This window comes from Aotus nancymaae, unplaced genomic scaffold (genome assembly GCF_030222135.1).
Source record: "Aotus nancymaae isolate 86718 unplaced genomic scaffold, 86718_ANA_hifiasm-v0.15.2.pri h1tg000040l, whole genome shotgun sequence".
Lineage (NCBI taxonomy): Eukaryota > Metazoa > Chordata > Mammalia > Primates > Aotidae > Aotus > Aotus nancymaae.
Genome location: NW_026988454.1, coordinates 17,164,864 through 17,187,942, shown reverse-complemented (window position 1 = coordinate 17,187,942; position 23,079 = coordinate 17,164,864). Strand labels below are relative to the sequence as shown.

Here is a 23,079-nt window from a genome sequence, read left to right as displayed (position 1 = left end):
ACCCCTGCCTTACAAATGAGGAAGATTGGCATTTTGAGTGTTTTACTCAAATAGCTTCTGAATATTTAGTTTTCATGTGGGTCCTTTTGGGGCCCAACATGATATTTAAATGCTGTGGGTATTAAGTGATCTTTTGACTTTGCGGATAGTTTTTCCTCTTGCCCTCCTCTGAACAAGACAGCTCCATTTTATCATAATTGTTCTAATAATTTAGTTCCTATATTCACCATATAATTATATGATTTTATAACTGTACTTGTAGAGTGTTGCAGTTAATCAGACATACTCTGTAATAGTATAACTTCATGTATGCCACAAATGAAATGCCAGTTTTTTTTTAACTTTTTTAATTGTATTTTAGGTTTTGGGGTACATGTGAAGAACATGCCAGGTTGTTGCATAGGAACACACGTGGCAGTGTGATTTGCTGCCTTCCTTCCCTTCACCTATATCTGGCATTTCTCCCCATGCTATCTCTCCCCAACTCCCCAACCCCCGCTGTCCCTCCCCTATGTCCCCCCAACAGACCCCAGTGTGTAGTGCTCCCCTCCCTGCGTCCATGTGTTCTCATTGTTCAACACCCACCTATGAGTGAGAACATGTGGTGTTTGATTTTGTGTTCTTGTGTCAGTTTGCTGAGAACGATGGTTTCCAGGTTCATCCATGTCCCACAAAGGACACGAACTCATCGTTTTTGATGGCTGCATAATATTCCATGGTGTATATGTGCCACATTTTCCTGGTCCAGTCTATCATCGATGGGCATTTGGGTTGGTTCCAGGTCTTTGCTATTGTAAACTGTGCTGCAATGAACATTCGTGTGCATGTGTCCTTATAGTAGAACGATTTATAATCCTTTGGATATATACCCAGTAATGGGATTGCTGGGTCAAATGGAATTTCTATTTCTAGGTCCTTGAGGAATCGCCACACTGTCTTCCACAATGGTTGAACTAATTTACACTCCCACCAACAGTGCAAAAGTGTTCCTGTTTCTCCACATCCTCTCCAGCATCTGTTATCTCCAGATTTTTTAATGATCGCCATTCTAACTGGTGTGAGATGGTATCTCAATGTAGTTTTGATTTGCATTTCTCTAATGACCAGTGATGATGAGCATGAAATGCCAGTTTTTAAGAAATGATCTAGAGAAGTGCTGTGGTGAGAGGGTAAGTTTTCAGTGGGGTGTAGGTCTTCATATACAGTCATGCATCACTTAAGCATGGGGGAACATTCTGAGATGTGTGATAGGGTAACTTTGTCATTGTGTGCACATCACAGAGTATCTTTCACAAACCTATAGGGCATAGCCCTTTACACACCTAGGCCATATGGTACAGCAGATTGCTCTGACAGCTGTCATATATGCAGCTTGTTGTTCTGTTTTGAGATAGAGTGTCTCTCTGTCGCCCAGGCTGGAGTTTAGTGGCACGATCTCAGCTCACTGCAACCTCTGCCTCCCGGGTGCAAGCAATTCTCGTACCTCAGCCTCTCTAGTAGCTGGGATTACAGACGTGCACCACTGTGCCCAGCTAATTTTTGTATTAGTAGCGACAGAGTTTGCCATGTTGACCGGGCTGGTCTTGAACTCCTGGCTTCAAGTGATCTGCCCACCCCAGCCTCCCAAAGTGCTGGGATTACAGGCATGAGCCACCGCACCTGGCCTGAAGTTCACTGTTGACTAGAACATCATTCTGCTGTGTATGACTATATCTTTTCCTTGCCCAGTATTAGAAAATTATTATCTATGTGACACTTTATTTAATGCTGTATGCAAGTAAAATGTAAAGTTGCCAGCATCATTTAAATCAAATGGTGGTGAGGATGCTAGCCTAAAATATTGTGGAATTATGATGAAATACTTAAAATCTAGAACAAGGTTTTTCAAAAATCCATAGGCATCACATAGGGTCCCTTTTAAGTTCATAAGAAGCACTTGTGGTGCTTGTTAAAGTGATAGATTCCTGGTGCCTTGACCGCTGAGCCCTTAATTTAGTGAATCTAGACTAATTTGCATTTGAGTCATTCCAGGTGGTCACACTTTTGAGACAACAGATGTAGAGGTTCTCAAACTTGAATGCTTTAAGTCATTCTGGGATCTTATTAAAGTGCAGATTCAAGTTCAGCAGGTCCAGATCAGAGCCCGAAACTCTGCATTTCTAACAGGCACCCAGACGATGCTTCGGAAACTCTGATTTTGCATCTCACTCCACCACGGGTACCTTTGTATTCCCTTCTATAAGTGGCCACCTTTTTGTTATTGACTCCATTTATTTGAACTAGGTTTTTACTTCCTTTCAGCTCTCTCCTTGATAGAATTGCTTATCTTGTCCTTTTTATTTGTTTTCTTTAATGCATATAGATGGGCACCAGTTGCGTCTTGAAGTGCCATCAGCTGTAACTAAAGTTCCCAATCCCAAGACGACAGCCAGGCATTCCTGCCCCCAAGAACTGAAGACCATGGAGCTCTCTGACAGCGACCGACCCGTCAGCTTCGGTTCCACGTCGTCCTCGGCCTCTTCCCGGGACAGCCACGGTTCCTTCGGCAGCAGAATGACCTTAGTTTCAAATAGCCATTTGGGCTTGTTTAACCAGGATAAGGAAGCAGGGGCCATAAAACTGGAGCTGATTCCGGCCAGGCCATTTTCCAGCAGCGAGCTGCAGAGGGACAACCCCGCCGCCGGGCAAGAGAACGCAGACGAGGGTAGCGAAAGGCAGCCCAGGGCACCATGGAGAGTGGACTCAAACGGGGCACCCAAGATGACCGCAGACTCAGCCACCAGCCCCAAGCTCCTCTATGTGGATAGAGTTGTTCAGGAAATTCTGGAGACCGAAAGGACTTATGTGCAAGATTTAAAAAGCATCGTCGAGGTAAGGCAGACTCCGCTTTTAATGTTTGCCAGGCAGGAGAAATGTGCTTGCAAAAGAAACAGCAAAGCCAAGCCGGGTGTAGGGGATGTCTTCTAAGAGGCAGAAGGGATATGAATGTTTAAAGAGAGAGTAACTTAAGAGAAAACCTAAGGCCATAACTCACTGTGTTAACATCCTCTTAATATTTGCATTAACAAGTTAGTTATGAGTGAGGAGCAAGAATGATGATACTGTGCTCATACCAGTATGATGTGTTAATAAATCCTACACCCACGATCTCAGAGTGACTCACAGTGGGGCAGATGAGAATGGAGGAGGGCTCAGGTCTCCTGGAGCATGAGTGTCAGGTGTATGACTGAACCCCTCAGCTGTCCTTACCTTAATCACCACTCTCTACTGGTGTCTGGGCGCTTCCAAAACTACTGAGACGTGAATCTCACACTCAGCAGCTGTGATTTCATTGGCCTGGGTGTGGCTTGGGTGGTGGAATTGTTGAAGATACACAAGTGATTTTAATATGCAGACAAGTTTACAGCCACGGCTCTCTGCTATTCCTGTATTGGTTTGGTTGGTGTTTGGGGAAAGGATTGAAAGAGAAAAGTCATGGGCTTTGTCTTGTCTCAGGTGTCTCCTTTCTGTTCACTTTTTTCTTTTTTTTTTCTTTTTTTTATTTTGAGATGGAGTCTCGCTCTGTTGCCCAGGCTGGAGTGTAGTGGCGAGATCTCGGCTCACTGCAACCTCTGCCTTCCAGGTTCAAACAATTCTCGTGTCTCAGCCTCCCAAGTAGCTGGGACTACAGGCGTGAGCCACCATGCCCGGCTAGTTTTTTTTTTTGTAGTTTTAGTAGAGACAGGGTTTCACCATATTGGCCAGGCTGGTCTCAAACTCCTGACCTCATGATCCACCCGCCTCAGCCTCCCAGAGTGCTAGGATTACAAGTGTGAGCCACCATGCCCAGCCTTTGTTCACTTTTACAGAGAATAATCCTATATAAATTAGTTTGCATAAGTTTTTATAATTATAAATTACTTGCACAAATTATTTCATGAGAATTGAGCTCAGCTTATGTTCCAGGTCACATCCTCTGGAAATTCAGTTATTTGATTTTGATTTCTGAGTCCTTTTTTTAAAGGATAAAGCAAGAATTATCAGAGAAGCTCAGATGTTAACTCACTCTCAATTATAGTTAAAAATATTACTATCTCAAGGGCAAATTTACGTATTATAAAGCTACACTTGCTTTGCTGCCTAGTAATACACCGGATTCTTTCATTGGTTGGTACCTGTTTCCTGTTCTAGACTTTGACTCTAGAGTGTGTTTCAGAGAACAGTAGGATATTGACAATGAGCACGTTCTCTCCTTCAAATACACTCTCATAGCTTTAGAAAAAGAATTCTAAAGCATGACCATGTGTGATCAGCAATGATAGAACCAGACTCTGTCTACTAAAAATAGCTGTGATGTACCTTCCCGGTAAAAATAGAAAAGTCAATTGATGGCCACAGAAACAAGATGTGGTTCCAAATGTAGAATACAGCAGGCCTGTTTTCAAAAAAGTTCAACAATGATGTCATTTGCACTTGAGAAGAAATATCCATAAAACAGCCAGAAATTGTACAGCCTCTCAGGAAATGTGGTTATTAAAGCTCTTTGGTCTATGCTTTTTTTTTCTTCCTTTCTTTCCCGGAAACTTTTCTACCTAATCAAAACTCACCTTATGGAGAGAGAAACCTTTAATTACTGAACTGGTATTCCATAAACACTTTAATTTTTTCCTGAGGCTGGTTGATAAACCTTAGGTGAGAAGAAACAGGTAAGAGATGATTGAAAGAAAACAGGCCAGGCGTGGTGGCTCATGCGGGTAATCCCAGCACTTTGGGAGGCTGAGGCGAGTGGATCACGAGGCCAGGAGTTCAAGACCAGCCTGGCCAAGATGGTGAAACGCTGTCTCTACTGAAAATACAAAAATTGGCCAGGTGTGGTGGCGTGCTACTCAGGAGGCTGAGGCAGGAGAATTGTTTGAAACCAGGGGTGGAGGTTGCAGTGAGCTAAGGTCACGCCATCGCATGCCAGCCTGGGTGACAGAGTGAGACTCCACCTCAAAAAAAAAAAGACAGATAAAGATGGAATTATTTTTTCTCAGAAAGTTTCAGTGTAAGTTCTTTGTGAAGCTGTCAGATGTTCTTACCTTTTTCTCTATTCATGAATCAGCTGTGCTCTACACTAGGGGTTGGTGAGCCTTTTTCTAGGCAGGTCCAGATAGTAAATAGTTTCAGCCTTAAGGGCCCTAAGGTCTTGGTCACAATTGATCAACTCTGCCACTGAAGCTCAAAAGCAGCCACATACACTGTGAATTACAGGCCTGGACGTGCCAGTCCCTCTTTAGAGTCCCGTTTGACCCAGCGGCCACAGTTTGCTGACCCCTGTCAGGCTATAAGTTTGTGCTATGTTTCATCAACTGTCAAATGGGACTAATAAGTAGGACCTACCTCAGAGGGTTATTAAGAGAATTGGATTAGATAAGGTATGAAAAGCTCTGCAGCCCTGCCTGGCACATAGCAATCAATTAGAAAATGGAAACCACACTCATCACTATTGCCAGCCTTCTCTAAGTGTGCTGAGACTGATCACTGTGTATGCTGTGTTTTACCTGAAGTCTTTCACAAAAATAATCAGATTAGACTTGATGCAGTGGCTCATGCCTGTAATCACACCACTTTGGGAGGCTGAGGTGGGGGGATCACCTGACGTCAAGAATTAGAAACCAGCCTGGGCAACATAGTAAAACTCCATCTCTACTAAAAATACAAAAATTAGCCGGATGTGGTGGTGCACGCCTGTAATCCTGGATACTCAGGAGGCTGAGACAGGAGAATTTCTTGAACCTGGGAGGTGGAGGCTGCAGTGAGCCAAGATGGCACCACTGCACTCCAGCATGGGTGACAAAGCAAGCCTATCTAAAAAAAAAAAAACAAAAAAAACAAAACAAAACAAAACAAAAAAAGCCAGATTAGTCAATTCACTACAGAAGAAATTTAATTAGAAAAAAAAAACTTAGTGGGTGATTTCAACATTATTATTTTGAATGAAGTTGGGCTGTTTCTAATGAACCCACTGGAAATCTGAGGTGGAAATTAGCGCAAGGAGAGGGGCAGAAGGAGGTGGGCATTGGAAAGAAGGGTGGCTGGGGAGGAAGAGTCCCAAATGAAGAGGGAGGGACTCAGGCAGGAAGAACTGGATGCTCCCCTCTTCCAGAAGTCACTGGAATGCTTTGCATCATTTACCCTGTCCTCCTAGAAAACTTTGGAATTGTTTCCTCTCAGGGATTAGTTGGTTGAAGCCTCTTCATCTAGTTTGGCTATGAGACCACCTGTTTCTCCAGATCACAGCTTTATCAGAGAGGCTAGACCGCTTTTATCTAGTTCTTTTCTTAATGAAAAGTAAACGGTTATTTTCAAGCCTGCAGTAACTCTACCCAATAAAAGACTGTCATATGGTATTCTTTTAAAACACAGAATATCAATTCCTTTAAAATCTGTTTTCCTTGATCTATTTCTAATGTATTTTTATAATTTTATAAATGACTTTTCTAATGTCCTCCATTTTTCAGTTGCAGAATTTTAAATTAAGAGCTGTTTATTTATTGACAGCCTACTATGATAAAACTTTTACCCTGCCTAAAAGACAGACTTTTTTTTTTAGTTGGCTCTTTTATTTATCTATTTTGAATTCAGGTCTAACTCTATCACCGAGGCTGGAGTACAGTGGCATGATTATGGCTCACTGCAGCCTTGACCTCCTGGGCTCAAGCAATCCTCCTGTCTCAGCCTCCCATGTATCTAGGATTACAGGTGCACACCAACACAAGGTGCTAAGTTTTTTTTTTCTTTTTCTTTTTTTAATTTTTGTAGAGACAGGATCTCAATATATTGCCCAGGCTGGTCTCAAACTGCTGGCGTCAAGAGATCGCTTTGCCTCGGCCTCCCAAAATGGTGGGCTTACAGGTATGAGCCACCACGCCCAGCCTTAGCCAGTTCCTTCCAAGCAAAAATAGTTTCTGGGGGAAAAGAAACTAGTCTAATTGAAGTCACTTGTAGTTTCTACAGTAGTGTGATTTCTGACTTTGAGCACTCTGCTTTATTGAATCTCCTTTCAGCTTAATCACCCCCATTAGCCGTACATTTTATCTGCATGCCATATAGATACATAATCTTCACCACTCAAGTTTAGATTTCATTTTTAGGACTTGTGAACAGCAACATTTTTGTGAAAGATCATTGATATATATACACTGAGTTAAAAAACACGAACAGAACAGATGATTTGACATTTCAACACAGTCCCAAATTTCAGAGCAGCTTATTTCTGAGAAGAGATCCTCCTAACCCCAGTTGAGCAACAGGATTCCCAGATGTTGGTTACACATGTAAAGAGGGCGGTGTGCCCTTCTTTCCCATGTGTGGAGACATTGTAGTAAAATAGCCTCACATATTCAGGTATTTTTTTTCTTTCCCATGCCATTTAAGAATTCAGAAATGAATTCCTAATGCTTTCTGAACGTCTAACCCCAAAACGTGGTGGTTCTCGTTCCTCTTGTTCTTCATGCTTCCCCAGACCCTTCTCTCTCCACCCCTGTGCCCTCCCAGCCGTGGCTCTTCCATACTCTGCTCCTAGTCATTTACTTTTATACACTTGACATTTTCAAGAAAGAGGTAAGATCTCGACTGTGAACTGTAGTCAAAGGAACAATGGAGCAGTTATTTCTATTTTACATACGCCCCTAACAGCATTCACAGATAAAATGAGATGATAAATATGAAAGCAAGTTTTAAAAGTTAAATTGCCAATGATACAATTTGTGGAGAGACAGAAATCCATAGTTGGAAAGCAGAAAATAAGGGTCTCTTTCTTGTTTAATGGGACCTTCGATTGAGCAGGGGCTGTCATGGGTAGGGTGGGTTTCTTTAATCTTTCTAAATGATCTATAAAAGAGCCTTTGAGAACCTCATAAGATTTGGCCTCAGGTATAGTTCATAGCCTGTTGTAACCTTTTAGTAAAGTTTTAAAATAGTTCATAATGTTATAAAATGTTGCGTAATTAAAAGTTACATTTCTACAAAATGGTATCTTTGAGCTCTGAGAGATACTAAATTAAGCCATTTTTCTGTTATATGCTAGAGAGCTAAAATCCTTTTCATGTGCCTTTATCCATAAACGGTGTTAAAAAAAAAAAAAAAACAACAACAACTAAGTATTTGGGCCAGGTGGGTGCGGTGGCTGCCACCTGTAATCCCAGCACTTTGGGGGGCTAAGGTGGGTGGATCACTTGAGGTCAGGAGTTTGAGGCCAGGCTGGCCAACATAGTAGAACGCTGCCTTTACTAAAAATACAAAAATTAGCTGGGCATGGTGGTGTTTGCCTGTAATCCCAATTACTTGGGAGGCTGAGGCAGGAGAATGGCTTGAACTTGGGAGGCAGAGGTTGCAGTGAGCTGAGATCACAATTGTACTCCAGCCTGAGTGACAGAGCAAGACTCCATCTAAAAAAAAAAAAGAAAAGAAAACTAAGTATTCTAGCCTTAATGTTCAAAATTTAAACAACAGAAGTGTAAGCATATCTTTACTGGAAGCATTCAGCATTATTCAAAAGCTGTAGCTAAACAAGGATTAGAATGGTGATCACCAACCCCAGCTCCGTGTTCCTTAGTCTGTGTGGACTCTCTGTTTATTGAGTGATGGTACAGACAGTGTCAGGGTAGATAAAAGAGAGAAGGGTGTTTTTCACACACTTAGTGCCTTGAAGCACATTGAAAGCTATTCTCCCCACTGCCATAGCCAAGAAAAGAGGCTTCTCTTTGTACTGGTGATATCAAATTAATTGAAGAACTGTCTTATGCTTGGGAAGCAAACCTTCTCCAAAATTTTTGCAGAATGAAAGAAGGAAATCCAGGATGCAGGCCTGGGGAGTTTGTGCAGTGATTTCAACACATGCTCTGCCTGGACACTTAGCTCTTAGCCCTGTGAGATGTCTATGACTTGGATGAAATGGAATCTGAGTTGGCTTTTGTCCTGGGGGCACCCCTCCCTTGAGGACAACACTGTCAAGTATGGAGGTGGCTTCTGATTAAGCTTGTCTTCCCGTTGATCCTGCTGGAGAGACAAAATTGTCTGCTATGGACAGGGCAGTGTGCGTCTGTTACTCTTTTTCCTTGGCCATAATGGAATGGTTGTGCGTAGGCATTCCCTGGTCCCGCCACACCTGCCTAGGACACGGGACTAAAGGAGTCATGTTTTGCACCAAGAGAGAAGCCTGTTGAGAAGAAGGGAATTGTCACAGATTTTACTGCCTTTTTACTTACAGATATCTTCTCTCCGTACTTTCTCTCCAGTTTAAATAATATTTATTAGACACTTTTTACAAGGTTCACTTCGACTAAAGTTTTTTAAATACCGAGGGAGAAAAATGTGTTCCATGCTAGAGTGTAGGAGTTGGCAGGGATTGTTTTTAATGAAGGCTTGTTATGTGGGTGGATTTAATAAAGAACTTACACTGTAGTACTTGGCATCATTTAATGTACTTTTTTTACGAGGCATTTGATCACTTTTATGTGAATGTGTCTATTTTTTTCCTCCAAGGGATTTTATCATAACGGGTGAATGAGATCTTTCTTAAAACCATTTAATATATATGATAATTTAGAGACAAACCTGTTAGTTTTCCGCTTATTTAGGAGTCACTCCTTAAATAGTACATCTAATCATTGTACATAATCCCTCAAGAATCTCACTTTGACTACATATTTCCACATCTCTGTATTATTGTTGTTGTTCTTGTTATTATGACCCCTCATTCCCCACCTTACCTTACTCTCATCTTTCACCACCTCAACAGCAGCAGCACAAGCTTAGAAGGTGGCAACAGTGAGTGATTTTGAGTGTTCACATCTTCATCCTGCAATCCGATCTGGGAAGGAGGGCAGGGAGAACGGATCTTTCACCTCTCTCATTTCTAATGGGTTTGCCCATTTTGAATGTGATCTAAACACCTGCTGATGGATCACAGTGACCAATGAAAACAGTGCAAGGTGGGCAGCATTCGGTGAAAGCAAAATGAGTTGAGATTTGCAGAGCTGCTCTGCAAAAGTAGCTGTTGGCTGAACACGAGTTCATGTGTACTTTGTGACTGATGTCAGTTTGGGTTATTTGCTCCAAATTTTCATGGCCAGATCTTGAGTCGAAACTTAGGAAAATAATTTAAAATACCTGTATTGGTCAGATTCTCTTGTGAGCATGGCAGGCAATGAGTGTCTTGTGACATCTTAAGTTTTGTAACCATCCCCGTCACCTCAAAAGATTCCTGCAGCTATAAATATACTGTTCAGCTATCATTTGTAAATTTTCTAAATAGATACCTCAATAAAACAAAACTGCTAAAAAATAACATTAGCAGCAATTAATATTTGAGTACTTACCACGTATCAAGCACTAGGTTAAGCATTTATTTGCTCACTCACTGTCCCATCATGTGGATACTGTTTTAATTCCTATTTTAGCATGAGAATATTGAATGTACAGAAGACTAAGTGACTGGTCCCAGGTCACATAGTTGGCCAGTGGTTGAGCTGGAACTGAAAAGCAGGCCTCTTTCTGAAGCCCACTGCTTTCATTGCATACCTTCCCTTTGACTGTAACAAAAGATTCAAAGTTCAGCCCTCTTTTTTTTAGTTGGAGTCTTGCTCTGTCACCCAGGCTGGAGTGTAGTGGTACGATCTCGGCTTACTGCAACCTCTGCCTCCCAGGTTCAAGCCAGGCTGGAGTGCAGTGGCACAATCTCGGCTCACTGCAACCTCCGTGTCCCGGATTCAAGCGATTCTCCTTCCTCAGCCTCCTAAGTAGCTGAGATTACAGGTGTGTACCAACACACCCGTCTAATTAGTAGAGACGGAGTTTCACCAAATTGTTCAGGTTGGTCTCAAACTCCTGACCTCATGATCCACCTGCCTTGGCCTCCCAAAGTGCTGGGATTACAGGCATGAGCCACTGTGCCCAGCCAAGTTCAGCCTTCTTAACCTTTCTAGAGCTGGCATCAGCAGTTCTGTAGACATTTTGGACTGCATAGTTCTTGGATATGGGGGACAGTTGTGTGCATTGTAGGAACGTTTAGACACAAACCTGGCATCTATCCATTAGAAGCCAATAGAACCACCACCGTCCCTGCTCATGACTACCAAAAATGTCTCTAGACATTGCTAGAAACCCCCTGGAGGGCAAAATTGTCCCTGGTTGAAATGACAGCTTTAAATATTTGGAACACATTGTGTATTGCTAAGGATAGGCTAAGCCACAGTAACTGTATTAGGCTGTTCTTGCATTGCTACAGAGAAATACTTGAGTCTGGGTAATTTATGAAGAACAGAAATTTATTTGGCTGATGCTTCTGCAGCCTTTATAGGAAGCATAGTGGCATCTGCTTCTGAAGATGTCTCAGGAAGCTTCTAATTGCAGAAGGCTAACAGGGAGTAGGCATGGCACATGTCATGAGAAAGCGTGGTGGCTCATGCCTGTAATCCCAGCACTTTGGGAGGCCAAGGTGGGTGGATCACGAAGTTTAGAGTTCCAGACCAGTCTGGCCAACATGGCCTCTACTAAAAATACAAAAATTAGCCAGGTGTGGTGGTAGGCGCCTGTAATCTCAGCTACTCAGGAGGCTGAGGCAAGAGAATCACTTGAACCTGGGAGGCGGAGGTTGCAGTGAGCCACGATTGCGCCATTGCACTCCAGCCTGAGCAATAGAGTGAGACTCCATCTCAAAAAAAAAAAAGAGAGAGAGAGAGTGAGAGAAAGCACTGGGAGGGGCCATACACTTAAACCACCAGATCCAGCGAGAGCTCACTCACTATCCTGAGGACGCTTCCAAGGGGATGGTGCTAAACCATTCACGAGAAATCTGCCCCCATGGTTCAGTCACCTCCCACCAGGCCCCACTTCCAACCTGGGGATCACATTTCAATATGAGGTTTGGGCGGGAACACAGATCCAAACTATTTCAGTAACATACAGACCTCCAAACCTAGTGACTTCACCCCAGTCTCTTCCTTTCTCTTGTAACCGTCCTTTGTGAGTGTTCAGGTGAGTAGGAGCAGCACTCCTCCATGCAGTCATTCAGGAACCCAGGCTGATGAGGCTTTGCTGTCTTCAGCACATGGCTTCCAAGGTTGCTGTCTCAGTCAGCTGGACGGGCAAGGAGGCATGGAGACATGTACAGGGGAGGTTTCCGAGACAGATACAGACCTGATGCACATCACTTTTTTCCAACTCCCTATGAGAATCTTGTCACCTGCACCAAACTGTAAGGGAGAATGGGGGATGCAGTCTAGCCATATGCCCGAAGAAGGTAGGAAACAATTTTTATGAACAATCGGCAGTTTCCGGCATGCATTATGTATAACAAAGGCATTCTCATTGTAAAATCTATCATTTAGTAATGGTGTATCCCCCACCTCCCTCACTAAAAATAAAAATAATAAAGAGTCCAGGCGTGGTGGTTCATGCCTGTAATCCCGGCACTTTGGGAGGCCGAGGCAGGTGGGTCATTTAAGGTCAGGAGTTCAAGACCAGCCTGACCAACATGGTAAAACCACATCTCTACTAAAAATACAAAAAAAAATTAGCCAGACATGGTGGCGTGCGCCTGTAGTCTCAGCTACTTGAGAGGCTGAGGCAGGGGAATTGCTTGAACCCGGGAGGCGGAGGTTGCAGTGAGCTGAGATTGCACCACTGCACTCCAGCCTGGGTGACAGAACAAGACTCTGTCTCAAAAAAAAAAAAATAAGGAAGAAAGCAAGAAAGATTTTGGTGGTGCTTACCTGCTGAGATGAACATTACTGTCTCTACTAAATAACCTCAAAGAATGTTTTAAATGCATTCTTTATTTAGGGTTTGAGACCAGTGTATCTTCTACTGCTCCTCCCTCCCTTCTGTGTCTCCACACCTTTTTCCCTACCCTTTCTTTCATCATTCCTGATTACCTCCCACCCCCTCCTTTTTTTTCCTACTCATTCTGGTTCATTTGACCTGCCAGTAGAGCTCTGTGAAATTATTTAACACCGTAGTTAGTGTTTCAGGCTAATGAATACTGGATCTAGGCTGGGTACAGTGTCTCACATCTGTAATCCCAGCACTTTGGGAGGCCAAGGCGGGTGGATCACGAGGTCGAGAGATCGAGACCATCCTGGTCAACATTGTGAAACCCCGTCTCTATTAATACAAAAAAATTAGCTGGGCACGGTGGCGCGTGCCTGTAATCCCAGCTACTCAGGAGGCTGAGGCAGGAGAATTGCCTGAACCCAGGAGGCGGAGGTTGCGGTGAGCCGAGATCGCGCCATTGCACTCCAGCCTGGGTAACAAGAGCGAGACTCCGTCTCAAAAAAAAAAAAAAAAAAAAAATGAGGTTAGTAAATGATCTTTACAAAAACTAGCTGGGCATGGTGGCGTGTGCCTGTAAGCCCAGCTACCTCGGAGGCTGAGGCAGGAGAATCACTGGAACCTGGGAGACAGAGGTTGCAGTGATCGGAGATCTCGCCACTGCACTCTAGCCTGGGCAATAGAGCGAGACTCCATTTCAAATAAATACATACATACATACATACATACATACTGGGTCTAGCCTAGTTCAAAGGCAGGGATTGTGCTTGTCTTGGTAGCGTTCTGAAAGTCTTGTGAGTGGGTTGGAATGAACAAGCATAATGGATGAAAACCATCAGACACTTAATAGTCTGATGCTTGGAAGCTGCAGGTTCATTGCCACACTGATAAAGTTTGTAAGAAAATTGAATGCCCCACCCTTTTTTTTTTTAATTTGAAATGGAGTTTTGCTCTATTGCCCAGGCTGGAGTGCAGTGGCACGATCTCAGCTCACTGCAACCTCCCTCCACCTCCTGGGTTCAAGCGGTTCTACTGCCTCAGCCTCCCAAGTAGCTGGGACTACAGGTGTGTGCCACCGTGCCCAGCTAATTGTTGTTATTTTTAGTAGAGATGGGGAACTGGTTTAGTAGAGATGGGGACTGGTTTCACTGTGTTAGCCAGGATGGTCTCGATCTCCTGACTTAAGTGATCAGCCCACCTCGGCCTCCCAAAGTGTTGGGATTACAAGTGTGAACCACTGTACCTGGCCCCCACCCTTCTTTTAAACTGATTTCTGTAGCCATTCCAAGAAGCCAAAATGGGAACGTGGGCACCGGAAGAAAAAACAGGCAATGAAGAAACAAATTATTAAAAATTTTGTACTGCATTTTTAAGACTTGCACTCCCCAAATTAACCAACATTGTTGTGGATGCTTTTCTGTAAGAAACTGAAGTCAGCTCACATCTTTTCAGAGGTGGACTTTTAGAGAATAAATTTACATCATTAACCTTTACTTGTGGTACAATTTTCAAATTACCAAGAATTTTCTGGCGATAATGTAATCAGTTACTGGTATAATAATTATGGATGTGGTGACATCCCTCAGTGTCACACTAAATCTCAGATAAGGGCAAGATCACCCTTGAATTCCAGACAATCTTGATGGACTTCTTGAAACTTGGAGCTGGGATGAATAGTTGAGTCAATCCAAGGAAACCCAGGATATTGGAGGTCCCAAATCAGGCTTTGTAGGCCGTTCTGCCCCAGTTGCAAGAATGCATGATCTGAGAATATATTGTACACAGGGATTGTTTTTACTCACCTATCAAATGTCTAAGATCCAAGAGAGTACAGATGACAGAGGGAAAGAGCTATATGCATTTCAAAGGGCCCATGATCAGTTCTTCAGTAATACAGTCACGTCACTTAATGACGGCAGTATGTTCTAAGAAACGTCAGGTGATTTTGCAATTGTGTGGGCATCATAGAGTGTACTTACACAAACCTAGATGGTATAGCCTACCACACACCTAGGGTATATGGTGTAGCCTGTTGCTTCTAGGCTACACACCTGTACAGCATCTTCCTGTACTGAACAGGCAACTAAAACGCTGAGGCGTTTGTGTATCTAAGCATCAAAAAGGTACAGTAAAAATGCGGTATTAAAAAATCACACGGGACCATCATATCTGCAGTCCATCAATGACCAAAACATCATTTTGTGGTGCATGAACTCTATGGCACATAACGTATGTGTTCTCAAAAATCACGCACTTTGGCTAGATGCAGTGGCTTACGCCTGTAATCCCAGCACTTTGGGAGGCCAAGGCAGGTGGATCACTTGAGGTCAGGAGTTTGAGACCAGCTTGGCCAAAATGGTGAAACCCCATCTCTACTAAAAATACAAAAATTAGCCGGGTGTAGTGGTGTGGGCCTGTAATCCCAGGTACTCAGGAGGCTGAGGCAGGAGAATCGCTTGAACCTGGGAGGTGGAGGTTGCAGTGAGCTGAGATTGCACAATTGCACTCCAGCCTGGGTGACAGAGCAAGACTCCATCTCAAAAAAAAAAAATTACTCAGCAAAATCACATGGGGAGAAAAATGGGGTACCAAAAGCAACACTCAAAAACTTCATCCATGACACATACACAAAAAAACTAACAAAAATGGTGGCATAGTTTTATACATAATAAACGATTAAGACATACATACATGCTATAGTAAATATGGTACTCCACCTTGAAAATGATTTGAAGTTATTTATGGAAGTCACCGGGTACCCACACCGGCCACCCTGGAGAACGAAAGGAAGCAAGAGAGGGAGACAAAGATAAAAAGAACAGAGAACAAAGAAGAAAAATGTCAGACGGACTGAGAGGAAAGAGAAAATTAGAGAGGGGAGGCTGTGGGCAGGGCTGCAGCTTATGCCATGTCATAGGGGAGGGTCACCTGCCAGGGACCCAGAGCTGGCAGACTGATGTGAATGGGCGAGGTTTCAAATGCACTCAGGAGAGACCAAGGTAGCTGCTATGTTGTCAGGAGCATGCGTGTGTCTTGTGTTCCTATGCTGCTCTCTGTAACTCGATGCAATTCTGTGCATTCACCCAGTGTTCCTCATGGATGAAATCTTGCACAAGCAAAAGCAAAACTCAGAACTGAGAATCAGGTTCAAATTGTTTCCTAACATATTAATCTCGTGGGAAGAAATTCATGTTTTCAAAACAAACATTATAGCAGAACTGATTGTACCTATTCTTTGGAATATTATGACTTGTTACAAATACATTTCACCACTCCTCCCTCCCCTTTGCCCAGACTAGAAGGTTCAAGACTCCTATGCCAATTGCCAAAAAAACATGGTCTTCCATTAATGTTAAGTAAGACTAATAAAAACTGCCACGAATATCCCTAATGCAATTTTTATTTCAACCTTATAAGAAAAAAAACGGGTTGAAATAGTTTTAAGCTCTTAGTAGTTTGAGAGTTGATTCACACTTCTGAAAACTAGCATGATACTTGTAAATAGTTGTAGGAAGTTTTTTACTGAAAGGATTTGCATAATTTGGTCCCATATTCTTGCATAAACTATAGCATTTGCTATGAATGTGAAACTCTTAGTATGCCAAAGAGACTTAACATATCAGTGAGTTTCTGATGTTAAAATAATTTCCACCTGCATTTATAGATTCAGCGTTAGTGTATTAAAGGAGAGGACAGACAGTGTAATGGGAGGCAGGTAGAATACATAGATAGCTGTTCTTTTCCTGGACATAACTAGGTGCATTCAGTCCATTTGTGAGCTCAAACACTTCCAAAAATGCCTGCAACTGCAAAGTTCCTTTTTATTCTCTTAGGCTTTGCTTTTAAGGCAACATTTTGACTTTTAATGAAAAGGCACTTTAAAAACTTCAGTTAACTCAGGTGATTGAGTAGCTATTACTACTGGTCTGCTGAAGAACTGCTCATATATTGTAAAGACTGCCTGTAGGCAATATTCTATTGAAGATTTGCTAAAATAGGTCCTGTTTGGTTGGGTTAGAATCATGCTGCATTTTGAGTGTGTGCGATCTTGAATATTCAATTATACTGAGTAGGTAGAAAATTATAGAATTCAGAAAATTATCTTCTAAACACGCCAGGTTTCAGTTGGGAGAGGTTTCCCATGCCCAGAAATTTCTTCCAAAGTGAACGGTTACCTGCACCTTGGGAAACTGATCACATAGAAGATTTACCTGGGTCATGTGATAAGCCTAGAGTTAGTGTCAGAGTCCAAGCAGCCCTGCTCTGTAACACGTAGAACTGGAAAGACAGCTTGGATTAACTTATGACTTTTTAACCTACATAACAGTAGTTAACTGCTTTCCAAAAATGTTTCTGATTTTTTCTCTCTTTGCTAAGATTGTTTTGCCACTTAAAGGGAAGGGCAGTTGTTCTAGATAGCAGCTTGCATGCAGTTTTTAAAATCATTTTTCTAAATTGTAATAGCATATACATCAGAATTAATAATTTTGGCTGGGCGTGGTGTCTTATGCCTGCAATTCCAGCACTTTGGGAGGCCAAGGTGGGTGGATCACCTGAGGTCAGGAGGTCAAGACCAGCCTGACCAACATGGTGAAACCCCGTCTCTACTAATAATACAAAAAGCTAGCCAGGCATGGTGGCGCATGCCTGTAATCCCAGCTACTCTGGAGGCTGAGGCAGAAGAATCGCTTGAACTCGGGAGGTGGGAGTTGCAGTGAGCTGAGATTGCGCCACTGCACTCCAGCCTGGGTGATAAGAGCAAAACTCCATCTCCAAAAAAAAAAAAAAATTTAAGTGCACAGTTCAGTGGTACCAAGTACATTCACACTGTTGTGCAATCGTCACCACCATCCATCTCCAGAACTTTTCCATCCTCCAAACTGAAATTCCGCACCCAATAAACAATAACTCCCCATTTCCCCCGCCTCCACCCCAGCCTTGGGAACCATCTTTCTACTTTGTGTCACTAGGAATTTGACTACCTGAGGTATCCCCATATAAGTGGAATCAAAATATCTGTCTTGTTGTGATTAGCTTACTTCACTTAGCATATTATCTTCAGGGTTCATCCATGTGATAGCAGGTGTCCGTTTTTTCCCTCTTAAGGCTGAGTAATATTTTATTGTGTGTGTAGACTGCATTTTCTTTATCCATTCATCCGTCAGTGCACACTTAGATTGCCTCCAAGGGCATGGGATTTTTGATGTACTAGAATCACACCAAATTTTAGACCTGGAAATAACTCAGTTAAATCTGACTATAAATTCTGAAAGAGTAAGGAGGATTTTATTTATGTTTGATATTTTATAAAATTTTGTATGTTTTATGTTCCTCACATTCAGCACTATGTCTGACACTTAATAGGCCATTTATAAATATTTACTGAGTAAATTTTCTAGTATTTGCTGTGATTTTTATACACAAGAAAATGGAGATCCAGGGCTGGGTGAAGTGGCTCACACCTGTAATCCCAGCACTTTGGGAGGCGGGTGGATCACCTGAGATCAGGAGTGCAAGACCAGCCTGACCAACATGGTGAAACTCTGTCTTAAAAAAAAGAAAAGAAAAGAAAATGGAGATCCAGAGATGCCAGTGATTTCTCCAAATGGAAGCAAACCCTGGCCATCACTTACTCCCTTTGACCTTTTTTTTGTGTGTGTGTGTGATGGAGTCTTGTTCTGTCGCCCAGGCTGAAGTGTGCAATGGCATGATCTCAGCTCACTGCAACCTCCACCTCCTGGGTTCAGGAGATTCTCCTGCCTCAGCCTACCCAAGTAGCTGGGATTGCAGATGCCCGCCACCATGTCCAGCTAATTTTTTTATATTTTTTAGTAGAGATGGGGTTTTACCATGTTGGCCAGGCTGGTCTCGAACTCCTGATCTCAATTGATCCTCCCACCTCGGCCTTCTGAAGTGCTGGGATTACAGGCGTAAGCCATCACACCTGACCTACCTTTGATCTTGAACAGTTACTTCTATAACCTGCAGTTTCTTCATCTTAAAATGGGGGAGATGTTGAGTTCCTTTTAGGATGGTATGAGGATCAAATGGTTTATGCCCATGAAGTGACTAGCACCGAGTGTTTATTAGCATAAAAACTCAACAGCTGACAGCTGCTCACACCCTAGATCCTGCAGCTAAATATTGGCAGTAATGGGATGCATCCTAGTCCTGCCTCCCAGCCGTTTCATTTGGAGACAACTGGAAAAAAACCTGAAGTATTTTATTGAGTGCCTCCTACGTGCCAGTTAAGGTGGGTCCTCAAACATACTTGTTAATGAAATTTTCTGGAAACATACCTGATTGCCCGGTTGTCTACCTCTCAGCCACTGACCAGGGTGAACTCGAGCCTTGGCAGTTGTGAAGGGAAGAGCTGGCCACTTCATCTACGACCAGCTGCCACGTGGTTCAGACAAAACCAGAGCCTTGAGACAGAGGGGCAGTCTATGCTAGGGGAACTATTAGGGTCACTTCCTTAGTTATGTCTTGAGATGAGTCTAAAGCAATCTGTGACATTGCCCTTTTTTCCCCTGGCAGAAATACAGGTAGCCTTCTGAGGGTGAGAAATTGGCACCCACTCTCCTGCAAGACCAGAGTGTCTTTCTAGACTCATCTGTATATGATAATTAACAGACCAGTTGATAGTCTGGGACCTGATTTTGCCACTTCCTGTTCTGAAGTACGACCTGGCTGTGAAGTTTCAGGTCCTATTTGAAAAAGGATGGGGAAAAGAAGGCTTCTGATAAAATACGTAAATTAACCTATGTTCAAATTTATCTAGAATGTCCAAGGACTACTTTTGGTAAGAAAAGTCACTAGAAGGGCAGGGTGCAGTGGCTCACACCTGTAATCCCAGCACTTTGAGAGGCCGAGGCGGGCGGATCACAAGGTCAGGAATTCAAGACCAGCCTGGCCAACACAGTGAAACCCCATCTCTACTAAAAATACAAAAATTAGCTAGGTGTGGTGGCACGCACCTGTTATCCTAGCTACTCGGGAGGCTGAGGCAGGAGAATCACGTGAACCCAGGAGGCGGAGATTGCAGTGAGCCGAGATCACACCAGCGCACTCCAGCCTGGGTGACAGAGCAAGACTCCATCTCAAAAAAAAAAAAAAAATCCACTAGAAGAACATTCTTACTTCAAAAGGAGGAATAAACAAAATATTACAATGTCTTTTGTGAGAAATACACAACTAACTGGTCATCAGCTCTGTTAATACCGAGGATAGGAAGCCCACATACACAGCTTTAGAGGGGCTGCTATTTAAGCAGTTAAAGGCTATTGCCTAAGAAATCTGGTTGGCAGGAACAGCTGAAAACTAGGGGGTCTTTCTAAAGCAGAGGTTGCACATGAGAGTCCCCTGGGGAGCTTTTACAATTCCCTCCACCTAAGCTACACCCTGGGCTAGTGAAATCCCAGTCTCTGAGGCCAGGGTCAGTTTTCCTTAAAGTTCTGGAGATTCCAGCAGACAATCAATCTTGAGATCCAGTATCATAGAAGGATTTTTTTTTTTTTAATAAAGCAAACAACAAACTGTTAAAGGCAGCACAAATTACCTCCTGATCACCTTGGAATGTAACCACATGACAGAAAACACAGACTTGAAAATCTCCAAGAACTGAATCCAGATCCTGGCCCAGCCATCTCCCTGTTTGATGAGGACAAGTTACTAAACTTTTCCATTTGTCAGTGTCTTCATCTGTAACATGGGAATAATAGGATTGTTGTAAAAATTAGACCATTCATGTAAAATGTTTACTACAGCGCTAAGTGTATAGTAAGCATTCAAATGAGAGCTGTTATAACTATTCATATAATAGTTGGACAAGGCCAATAATTTCTGGTAGGTTCTAAAGTGTTATGCTGTTATGCTTGCTAATCAATGTTAAGGTATTATTTCAGAAAGTCACTTCAACTTTACAAATATAAAAGATACTTTGTTGCAATTTTTAATTCACCTGACATGTCTTCATGTAGTTGGAATTCATTTCCACTATAATATAGGGCTGCAATGGTGGAATAAATGATTTTTTTTCAGAATTTTGATCTGAGCTGAGTCAAATTGAAGTTAATTTAATGGACAGAGCATACAGGTCTGGGCTTCAGACCCATGCTGACAGTCAGCTGTATGCCCATGGACAAATAACCATTCTGACCTCAGCTTCATCCTCTGTAAATGAGTCTAATTCAAGAAGCATAAGTCTACTGATGACTAGTGGTGGCATCTCCACCAGCCTCAGCCCTCAAAAATGCAACCAGGAAATAAGTCAGTCCTTTGAGCAGCCAAAACAGATATTTCAGATACCCAACAGTGAGTCCTGTGTCTTTCCCCAGAGAGAGGCTCCAAGCTCTCACTAAGAGCCTGTTTACCCTGTATGTTTAAAATGAGCTTAATTATTTGGTTTCTCAGCCCGCAGCAAATGGAGTGGGTAGGAGGAGATGGATGTGACAGTACCAAGGAGCCAGAGGATAGAACTCCTTAGTAGACTAATGAATGTGGGGTCATTAGGAAGGGTGAGGACTCACCTTGGTCGTCCTTGGTCACCATAATTTACTTGTGGATTATGACCCAGAACATAACTGAAATCCTTACCCTTTGGCCTAAATAGCAAGGACTTTTTTTTTTTTTTTTTTTTGAGATGGAGTCTCTCTCTGTCGCCCAGCCTCGACTGCAGTGGCCCAATCTTGGCTCACCATGACTTCCGCCTCCTGAGTTCAAGCAATTCTTCTGCCTCAGCCTCCCAAGTGGCTGGGATTACAGGTGCCCGCCACCACACCCAGCTGATTTTTTGTATTTTTAGTAGAGACAGCATTTCACTGTGTTAGCCAGGATGGTCTTCATCTCCTGACCTTGTGATCTACCCGCCTCAGCCTCCCAAAGTGTTGGGATTACAGGTATGAGCCACCACACCTTACTGGAAAATTCTTATAATGTTTGCTGTAATATCTCAAATATATTGTAGTGGCCAAGCACAGCGGCTCATGCCTGTAATCCCAACACTTTGGGAAGCCAAGGTAGCTGAATCACCTGAGATCAGGAGTTTGAGACCAGCCCGGTCAACATGGTGAAACCCCCCTGTCTCTATTAAAAATATAAAAATTAGCCAGCCATGGTGGTAGGCACCCGAAATCCCAGCTACTCGGGAGGCTAAGGCAGGAGAATCACTTGAACCCAGGAGGTAGAGGTTGCAGGGAACTGAGATTGCGCAACTGCGCTCTAGCCTGGATGACAGAGTGAGACTCTGTCTCAAAAAATAAAAATAAATAAATATATTGTCTGTTGGCTGGCCTTCATAAAAAAGTGAGTTTTTAATTATAATGAACTTTATAAATGCTTTTCATTGTGGGAAGACACACTTAAAACTTACTGTAACCATTTTTAAGTGTCTAATTCAGTGGCATTTAGTATACTCACAACATTACCCAACTGTGGCCACTGTCTATTTCCAGAACGTTTTCATCATCCCAGCACAGAAACTCTGTACCCGTTAAACACTAACTCCCCATTCCCCTCTCCCCAGCCCTAGCAACCTCCAGTCTACTTTCTGTCTCTGTGAATGTGCCTGCTCTATATCCTTTATGAGTGAAACCTTAGAATATTTGTCCTTTTGTGTCTGACTTATTTCACTTAGTGTGTTTTCAGGGTTCATTCATGTTGCAACGTGTATCAGGATTTAACTAATTAGAATGACCTTTTAATACTTAGGGAAGATTCCGTTACAATAACTGTTCCCTAACCAAGGTGAGATGACACTTTATAAAAAGAAAGAATCCTCCTTACTCTGTAACGGGAGGAGGTTTTATGAAAATAATGCAGATGTCATGATAAATTGCCAGCTTCCATCCAACCCAAAGCAAAACTGAATGTTAAGATTCTTTGTTTTAGTCCAGGCATGGTGACTTACACCTGTAATCCCAGCACTTTGGGAGATAGAGGCAGGAGGATCACTTAAGCTCAGGAGTTTGAGACCAGCCTGGGCAACATGGCGAAACCTCGTCTCTACAAAAAAATACAAAAATTTGCCAGGCATGATGGCACCTGCCTGTAGTCCCAGCTACTTGGGAGGCTGAGGTGGGAGGATGGCTTGAGCCCGGGAGGTGGAGGCTGCAGTAAGTTGTGATTGTGCCACTGCACTTTAGGCTGGGCAACAGAGCCAGAGCCTGTCTCAAAAATATAAAAATTTTTATAAAAGATTCTTTGTTTCGTTAAACTAATATAAAACAATTCCTAATGACCAACACCCCTCACCCCCACCCCATTAAATAGGCCACTTTAAAAATG

General features: G+C 42.8%; 1 protein-coding gene across 5 annotated transcripts in view; it reads left to right on the top strand.

Annotated features, from left to right (window-relative positions):
• The window catches only part of PLEKHG1 (pleckstrin homology and RhoGEF domain containing G1), a 199,364-nt gene that overhangs the window by 79,362 nt on the left and 96,923 nt on the right, over positions 1-23,079 (top strand). For all 5 annotated transcript variants that reach the window (XM_012452308.2, XM_012452299.2, XM_012452322.2 and 2 more), the window contains exon 2: positions 2,363-2,871. In XM_012452308.2, coding sequence (XP_012307731.2) covers positions 2,461-2,871 — 411 coding nt within the window. In that variant the 5' untranslated portion in view covers positions 2,363-2,460. The remainder of the gene's footprint in view (positions 1-2,362; positions 2,872-23,079) is intronic.